This window comes from Borostomias antarcticus, assembly GCF_949987555.1.
Source record: "Borostomias antarcticus genome assembly, contig: scaffold_194, whole genome shotgun sequence".
NCBI lineage: Eukaryota > Metazoa > Chordata > Actinopteri > Stomiiformes > Stomiidae > Borostomias > Borostomias antarcticus.
Genome location: NW_028175998.1, coordinates 28,838 through 38,666, shown reverse-complemented (window position 1 = coordinate 38,666; position 9,829 = coordinate 28,838). Strand labels below are relative to the sequence as shown.

Sequence of the window (9,829 nt, the reverse complement as noted above, 5' to 3'; positions counted from 1 at the left end):
TGAATTAACTCTCTAACAAGAGCATGGCACCATAGAGCGCTATATCAAGACTGCAGGAAGCGAAGTGTTGCGCCTTATCCTCCGATGATATCTGGATAAGCAGCCAATGATGAGCCGCAGAAATCGTCGGTAACGGGTAGTGACGGTGAGCAGAGGAATTACGTCCGGAAAAATACCTACCGATAACTGGGCAGCTTATTGGTTCTGTCGTAGTTAGGCGTCGCAGTTACAGCCAGCGTGAGCAGTCTAGGTGGTTTTGCTGGATGCTCAGTTAAACCTAAATACTGACAAGTACTCTGATGGCATGGTGGTAAACATTGTCCGTGATGGGATGTATTGCTCTTATGATTAAACGACATCGTGAGAGTTGCCCAAGGATGGTTGGGAAACGGCATGTTGTGCAACTGGTAGCGGATACGGCTCAAAACTTTGAGGCTTTTTACGAACAGCACAAGGTTGGGATTGAGCAAACAGAATACCTGCAGATCCTCAGTTTTGACGGTAAGGGCCTAGTGAGGCGCTTGGAATGGTTGAGGGAAACAACCAAATGGTTGTGGGAAACAACCAAGAAGAACGCTCAAAATAGTCAGCAGAAGCTGCAAACTAGGGTCAGTACGGGAGAGAAGAAAGATCGCAAACGAATTGGCACAGGTGCCGCCGTTTATACGGTAAAACTCAATCCTCGAACGGCATAAGCGGTCATGGATCAGAAGAGCGACAACGTCGTTAAGTTCTGTCCTATCGCCAAGCATAATAGAGTGTTGGCCAGTGTAAAAAGAAAGGCGGAAGCCGTGATATAAGAAGCTTTCGAGGAAGTGCTAAGGTGAGATCCTGATCAGAAACGGTAGAGGTCATTGTTATTGATGGCGCCCTCATCAGCGTAAGCTGATTATCTGGGTTATGAAAAAGAATGGAGTTAAGGCAACCATCATCATGTACTCTATCCATGTACTTGTATATCTGTGGAAAGCCGATCACTACTTGCACGATAATGGGTATAAGGCTATTGAAAGTTGGGTGGCAAGCTGCCTCTGAAGATACTCAGGGGGAGAGTCTGATAAGGTGGCTCGGTAAATCCGGGAAAGTGCGAGGCAGAGAGGTCTGACAAAACGGGAATCCATCGATAAGTGTGTAGATTATCTTCAAAAAAAATGTCCTAGGCTCTGCTATGACTAGGTGCTGGATGCTGGCTATCATATGCCAGTGGAGTCATTGAGGAAGCTTGTCGTCATTTGATCAATGACCGTCTGGATCTAACCTTGGTAAAGTGGAGTTTGTAAGGGGCGTAGGCTGTGTTGAAGCTACGCTCACTGGATTCAAGTGGAGATTGGCCGGTGTATTGGAACTTCCATAATGAGTGCTCTCGCCTGCATAATAATGGAGAATTAGTGAATGCGGTGTCGTAGCAAGGGAACCTCGCCCAAATGACTTCAAAACATCATCCCTACAGTGGAATGCCTTTTTGACCAGTTTTTCCAGATTATCTGACTCCGTCAGTGACTTTACCTGAACCATTTTGGGCAACGCTTTCTGTCCACCTAGGCAGCTATTATCATTCCTGAACATAACCTAACGTTGCTCAACTACTCCATAACAGGAAGATACTGCAGCAGAGTAATAATTCTCATGGCCTTAAACAGGCTACAATGACGTCTAAGGAGCTTTTTTAACTAATCATTTGGGTGCGGCTCTTTTGATATAATAATGCAGACGTTAAAACATCATGGTTTTCGATATACTTGGTAACGAGCAAGATACTGTTGTATGGGGGTATAATGTCGTCAAACAAATAACTCCATAACACGGTCTCTTGTGAATGCATCCTACACCAATACCATCGATTATCCATTCTTCTCTCCAGCTCATGATTATTTGGACGCTATCATTTAGCACCTTTAATCAACTTTCTAACAAGAGCATTACACTATAGAGAGCTATATTCATACTGAAGGCAACGAAGTGTTGCGCCTTCTCCTCCAAGGGTATCTGTGTGAGTAGGCCAATGATGAGCCGCAGCAATCGTAGGTAATTGGTAGCGACGGTGAGCGGAGAAATTACTTCAGGGACAATACCTTGCGATAACTGACCAGCTTGTTTGGTTATGGCTAAGTCATGCGGCGCAGTTACAGCCAGCGGAAGCAATCCAGCGTGTTTCCGCTGGATGTTCAGTTAAACCTCAATACTGACAGGTACTCTGATGGCACGAGGAGAAAAATTGCCAGCATTGTGATGGATCGCTCTTATGATCGAACGATTAAACGATATCGTGAGAGTTGCCTTGGTATGATTGTCAAACGACACTTTATGGGAGAGCAAATGGGAATACAAAAATAACAGCCATTAAAAAACGGCAAATATACTGCCATTGATATGTTGCACTGGAGAGGATTTGAACCTCCCACCTCTAACCTTTTAGTTGGTTGGCAAGTATTCTATCTAGCTGAGCTGTGAGCGCGCAAAATTTCTAAATCAATACAACACCTGATTTGCATGGATCGCCTCAATTCAGTGGCGTGGTTCATATACAAACAGAGGTTCTATGTACAGAGGTTAAAGAACAAAAGATAATCAATTATTTTGGTCACTATAAGACATAACAGGAGTTTTATGAGATAACCACTTGTGCTACATAGGCTTTAGCCTTTTTGTACATATTCATGTTACAGGAAAAGAGTGATTTGAGTATTTTATTGGCTGGCAAATGGTACGAAGGAGCAATTTGGCACTGTTCAAAAAGCATCACTATGCCTAAAGCTCTTAAAATCCAATGGATGCGGCTCTTTTGATACGACGCCCCATTCATTTGTTCTCCATGATTACGCAGGCTGGAGTATTTCTTATGGAAGTTCCAATACGCCTGCCAATCTTCGCTTGAATCAAGTGAGCGTAGCTCAAACACAGCCTCCGCCCCTTGCAAACTCCACTTTGCCTGATTCCATACGGACATTTATAAAATGGCGGCAAGCTCCCTCCATGACTTACTCCATTGGCAATGGGATAACCAGCACATCCAGCGCCTTGTCGTAGCAGAATCTAGGACGGTTTTTTTGAAGCGAGTCTGCACACTTATCAATGGCCTTCAGTTTGTTTCAGGGCTATCTTGCCCGCACTTTGCCTGATTTCTAGGGCCCTTTTGTCAGACTCTTCCATGAGTATCTTAAGGGACCGTTCTGCCATCTAGCTTTCAATAGCCTAATTCCCCTTGTCGTGTAAGTAGTGATTGTCTTTCCACAGATATTCAAGTAAATGGATAAAGTTAACGATGATGATTGCCTTAACCACTTCTTATTCATAATACAGATAATCAGTTTCCGCTGATTATGGTGCCCATCAATAACAATTACTAACTGCCGTTTCTGCTCTGGATCTAGCCTGAACGCTTCCTCTAAAGCTTCTTCTATCACGGATCCAGCCTCTATTTCTACACTGGCCCACACTATCTTATTCCTAGAGTGAGGACGACATTTAACAACGTTGTCGCTCTGTCAATTCATATCCATGATAGATTATGACGTTCGATAATTTGGTTTTACCGTATAATCAGTGGCTACCTGTGCCATTTGGTTGCGATCTTTTTTCTCTCCCGGACTAAGCCTATGTTGCAGCTTCTGCTGGCTATTTTGCACGTTCTTCCTAGTTGCTTCCCTCAACCCTTACTAGTGGATCACCAAGCCATTACAGTAAAAACTGAGGAACTGCAGGTCTTCTGTTGGTTCAATCCCAACCACGCACTGTTCGGCAAAAGGCTCCAATTTTTGAGCCGTATCAGCTATCAGTTGCATAGCCTGTGTTTTCCACCATAGTTGGAAATTTTTACAATGTCGTTTAATCGTTACATCATAAGAGCGATCCATGACATCGCTTACAATTTTTTCCATCATGCCATCAGAGTACTGGTCAGCATTGATATTTAACCGTCTTTCACCACCTCTATCATGGATATACAGACTCGTAAAAAACACCTGAAATTTGGATGATCGTACATTGTCTTGCTTCAAGCCAACCTCATGTCGCTTGTGATTATTATTGTTACCTCATTAATTCCCTAGAAACAGAATAATACCCATCTGGCAGTGTGGTTCTGGCAGGACTTTTCTTCTGATTTGGAAAGAATCGTCTTTGTCTTTTTAGCTCATGTCTTATTCTGTGCTGTAAAGCAGCATAGACCATAAGACAGAGTGTCATTACCATCCGCACCGCTTCAATTCGTTCAGGTTTGTTTAGGTAAAGGGGCTACACTAGGAAATCTTGGCTCTTCAGAAATAGAAATCCTCTTTCAATATGTTGCTGCGACTTATAGGTAGACTACAATTAACTTGCATTCAGATCGTCCTGATTCAGGTCATTCGTGCCCAGAATAAAGGAACTAGGTGAAGCCTGTGCATCCTAGTATTTTTCGCATGCTAAGAAGCAGGCTGCTTGTACATGGTATTCCATATGGTCAGGATCACTATCCGTGATAGACGGCCTTTTTCCCCATAGCAGGGCTTGCTGATCATCTCTGGCTCTGAGCTTTGACAGTATTCATATTGTTGTTGCTAGAGAGTAAATGCCTTAAAAGAATCATCCCTGCAGCGAAATGCCTTTTTGCCCAGTTTCTCCAGATTACCGGACGCTTCAGTGACTTTTTCTATACCCTTTTGATCAGCGCTTTATGGTCACTGAGCCTGCGATTATAATTCCGGAACAGAACCCAACATTGCTCAACCTTTCTATAACAGGAAGATACTTCAGCAGAGTAATAATTCTCATGGCCTTCAACAGGCTGCAATGACATTGAAGGCGCTTTTTTAACTAACCACTTTGGGTGTGGTTCCATTGCTACGACGCCGTATTCATTAGTTTTCCATGATTACGAAGGCGAGAGCATTCCTTATGGAAGTTCCAATACGCCTGCCAATCTCAACTTGGATCCAGTGAACGTAGATTCAACACAGCCTCTGGCCCTTGCAAACTCTACTTTGTCATGGTTAGATCTATACGGGCATTGATCAAATGGCGACAAGCTACCGTAATGACTACACTGGCAATCTGATAGCCAGCGTCCAGTGCATGTAATAGCGGAGCTTGGGACGGTTTTTTTGAAGATAGTCTGCACACTTATCAATGGTTTGACGGTTTGTCAGACCTCGCTTGCTCGCATTGTGCCGGATGCCTTGGGCCATCTTGTTAGACTCTTCTCTGAGTATCTTCAGGGACCGTTCTGTCACCCAGCTTTATAGCCTCATCCCCTTGGTTGTGTACGCAGCGACCGGCTTTCCACAGATATTCAAGTACATGGGTCAAGTCCATGATGATGGTTGCCTTAACTCCCTTCTTTTTCCATAATCTAGGTCATCAGTTTCAGCTGATGAAGGTGCCTATCAATCATAATGATCCGCTGTCGTTTCTGCTCCTTAGTGCTTCCTCGAAAGCTTCTTCTATCACGGCTTCGGCCTTTCTTTCTACACTGGGCTACATCGCTTATTCTTGGAGGGAGGACGGAATTTCACAACGTTGTTGCTCTTTCGATTCATATCCATGACCGATTCTGCCGTTAGAGGATTTGGTTTTACCGTGTAGTTAGTGACTACCTGTGCCGTTCGTTTGCCATCTTTCTTCTCTATTGGACTGAGCCTAGTTTGCAGCTTCTGTTGATTCTTTTGCGCGTTCTTACGTGTTGCTTTCTTAAATCCTTCCGGACGCATCACCAAGCCCTTACTGTCAAAACTGAAGCTCTGCAGGTCTTCTGTTTGTTCAATCCAGACCTTGCACTGTTCGTAAAAAGCCTCAAAGTCTTTAGTCGTATCCACTACCGGTTACATAGCCTGTAGTTTTCCAACCATACCAAAGCAACTTCCACGATGTCGCTGAATCGTTTGATCATAAGAGCGATCTATCATAGCGTTGACAATTTTTTTCCTCATGCCATCAGCGTACTTGTGATGTCAGTATTGAGGTTTAACTGAGGATCCAGCGGAAACACGCTGGATTGCTTGCTGGCTGTAACTACGACAGAACCAAACAAGCTGGTCAGTTGTTTGAGGTATTTTTTCTGACGTGATGTCTCTGCTCCCAGTTATTACCCGTTACCGACGGTTGCTGCGGTTCATCATTGGCCTGTTTATCCAACGTGAGTTCGACGAGATAATCCTGTGTGCTACATAGGATTCAGCCTTTGTGTACATATTTATATTACAGGGAAAGAGTTATTTGAGTATTTTAAGTGGCTGGCAAAGGCTACGAAGGAGCCTTTGGGCACTTTTCAAAAAACATTACTATGCTTCAAGCCATTAAAATCCAAGGTCTGTAGCCAAAATCGAAGCGTTTAGCTCACGTTATCCAGATACCATTGGAGGAGAAGGCGCAATACTTCGTACCTTCAAACCTGATATAGCTCTCTATGGTGCCATGCTCTTGTTGGAGAGTGGATTAAAGGTGCTGAATGATAGAGTACAAATGACCACGAGCTGGTTAGAAGAATGAATAATTTATGGTATTGGCGTAGTATGCGTTAACAAGGGACGTGGTTATGTAATTATTGGTTGAACGACGTTATATAACCATAAAACCGTCTCTTTTTCGTTACCGGATATATCGAAAACCCTGATGTTTGAGCGGCTGCATTGTCATATCAAAAGAGCCGCCCAAAATGTATATAGATGCTTAGCCTGCCGAGAAATTTTAGCCACTAGGCTATTGTTGTAGAATCGTTCAGTTGTATTACGGGTTTTGGTAATAGCCTTGCAGAGGCCAGCCTAGCATGTGTTATGAACAGCTACGTGCTGTCATTCTCCGTCCCCCATAGTTTTCTGAAGAGCATATACAGGTTGTCTCTTGATGAAGCTATGCAGTATATGAGTGTTGGTGCCTAGAGCACCTGAGAAAAGTGAGTGATATAGGGCAATGTTTGAAGTCAATCCCATAAAGGAGCGTATCAAGGACCTGACGGCGCGTACTGACGTGCTTAGGGGGTATCTTTGACTACGCTCACAAAAGTGAGCGTTTGCAGGAAGTAGAGCTGGAGCTGGAAGACCAGAACGTCTGGAATGATCCGGAGTATGCTCAGGAATTGGGCAAAGAACGCTCAACATTGGAAGCCATTGTGTCCACCATTGATGAGCTGACCAGTGGTCTGGTGGACTCTGAAGAACTGTTGCAAATGTCTGTAGAAGACGAAGACGAAGACGGTGTTACTGGTGTGGTGGATGAGCTTGATGAGCTTGCCCAGAAACTTGAAGTGCTCGAGTTTCGTCGCATGTTCTCCGGTGATATGGATCCAAATGGTGCCTTTCTTGATATTCAGGCTGGTTCTGGCGGTACAGAGGCTCAGGACTGGGCCAATATGCTCCTGAGAATGTACTTGCGTTGGGGTGAGGCCAATGGTTTCAAAACTGAAATTATTGAAGTCTCCTCCGGTGAGGTGGCTGGCATCAAATCTGCAATGGTTCAATTTATCGGGGCTTATGCGTATGGTTGGCTGAGAACCGAGATCGGGGTGCATAGGTTAGTTCGTAAATCACCATTTGACTCTGGTAACCGGCGTCACACCTCTTTTGCATCAGTCTTTGTTTTTCCTGAGATTGATGACAATGTTGATATAGAAATCAAACAGTCAGATCTTCGCATTGACACCTATCGCTCCAGTGGTGCTGGTGGGCAGCATGTTAACACCACGGATTCTGCTGTTCGTATTACACACGCTCCCAGTGGTATTGTTGTGCAGTGTCAGAATCAGCGCTCTCAGCACCAGAATAAAGACAAGGCCATGCAGCAGTTAAAGGCCAAGCTGTATGAGATGGAAATGCAGAAGAGAACGGCAGAGTCACAGGTGATGGAAGATTCCAAGTCGGATATCGGCTGGGGTAGCCAGATTCGTTCTTATGTACTGGATGACTCTCGTATTAAGGACTTGCGCACAGGGGTTGAAACCAGAAATACCCAGTCTGTACTGGATGGTGACCTTAACAAGTTCATTGAAGCAAGCCTGAAAAAAGGGCTGTAATCGAATCACCCCGGATAGCCACTGGCATCTGGTACGGGAAGATCGTCTTATGTCTGAAGAACAGTTATTGGAAGCAATGGCCACAAAGGCCAAAGAAGAGAATCGGCTGATAGCCATGCGCCGGGGAAAGCTAGCCGCGATTCTGGAAAAGGGTGTGGCTTTTCCTAATAAATTCCGCCGTGACTCCCTAGCCGGAGAACTGCAAGAGCAGTTTAAGGACCACGATAAGGCAAACTTGGAAACCCTAGGGCACTACGTTAAAGTAGCTGGTCGTATCATGCTGAACCGTGGATCTTTCATGGAGTTGCAGGATATGACCGGTCGTATCCAGCTCTACGTAAATCGTAAGCAGCTACCGAAAGAAACGCTGGAAGCGATCAAGACCTTGGATCTGGGTGATATTATCGGCGTTGATGGTACCATTCAGCGCTCTGGTAAAGGTGACCTTTACGTGGATATGGGGGCGGTACAGCTGCTGACCAAATCACTACGCCCTTTACCGGAAAAGCATAAAGGTCTGGCCAACACCGAACAGCGTTATCGTCAGCGCTACGTTGATTTGATTACCAGCGAGGAGTCTCGGGAAACATTCCGTATTCGTTCCAAAATTATTCAAGGTATTCGCAGCTACTTCTTAAGCCATGATTTTATGGAAGTAGAAACCCCAATGCTGCAGGTTATTCCAGGCGGTGCTACAGCCAAACCGTTTGTGACCCATCACAATGCGCTGAATATCGATATGTACCTGCGTATTGCCCCGGAACTTTATTTGAAGCGTGTTGTCGTAGGTGGTTTTGAGAGGGTATTTGAGATTAACCGGAACTTCCGGAATGAAGGGCTGTCTACAAAGCATAACCCAGAATTCACAATGATTGAATTCTATCAGGCTTATGCGGATTACACCGATATGATGGATCATACTGAAGTCATGCTTAAACAGCTAGCTCAGGATGTTCTGGGTAAAATGGAGTTCGAGTACCAAGGGCAGATGATAGATTTGAGCGAGGCGTTTGCACGGATGTCAGTGTTTGAGTCTATCCTGCATTTCAACCAGAATCTTGATGCTTCGGTTATTAATAACCTAGAGTCTGCTACTCATGTTGCTAAGAAGTTTGGTATTGATGTGAAGCCGATCTGGGGGCTTGGTAAGGTTCAGATGGAAATCTTTGATGAGACCGTTGAGCATCATTTACTGAGTCCAACTTTCATAACTGATTATCCAACTGAAGTATCGCCTTTGGCCCGTAAAAATGATGACAACCCCTTTGTTACTGAGCGCTTTGAGTTCTTTGTGGGGGGACGCGAAATCGCTAATGGCTTCTCTGAGTTGAATGACTCTGAAGATCAGGCTGAGCGCTTCAGACAACAGGTAGCTGAGAAGGACGATGGGGACGATGAGGCAATGCATTTTGATGCGGATTATATCAATGCACTGGAATACGGGCTACCTCCAACAGCAGGAGAGGGTATTGGTATTGATCGACTGGTAATGTTGTTCACAGATGCGCCTTCGATCAGGGATGTGCTGCTGTTCCCGCATATGCGACCTCAGTGAAAATTGATGCCAAGAGTCGCGGTTCGGTACGGTGTATAGGCTAAGTCTTTGATACTGTGATGAGGTTTTCGCTTGCATAGGAGATACACTAGATATCGCTTTGTTTTAACGTTAGCTGGCACACCACCTAACTCAGTAACTTTTTGGGATCGTGCTTACAGGGTCAAGAAATGAGCAGAAATTAGCCTGCTCATCGAGTATATAAGGGGTGGCATGGAGAGCCCCTGCTTTGAGTTGATTCGCTTTGTTGGTGGAGCTAAGGCCATAGCCGTTCTGTCCAATATAGGGAG

General features: G+C 44.8%; 1 protein-coding gene across 1 annotated transcript; it reads left to right on the top strand.

The window, feature by feature from the left end:
- Positions 1–8,060: 8,060 nt before the first annotated feature.
- On the top strand, positions 8,061–9,450 carry LOC311328936 (lysine--tRNA ligase-like; the record flags this gene model as incomplete). The annotated part of the gene is made up of 1 exon (XM_084462830.1): positions 8,061–9,450. A coding segment is annotated over one exon (1,390 nt), but the record flags the coding sequence as incomplete, so codon positions are not given.
- Between the last annotated feature and the right edge of the window lie 379 nt (positions 9,451–9,829).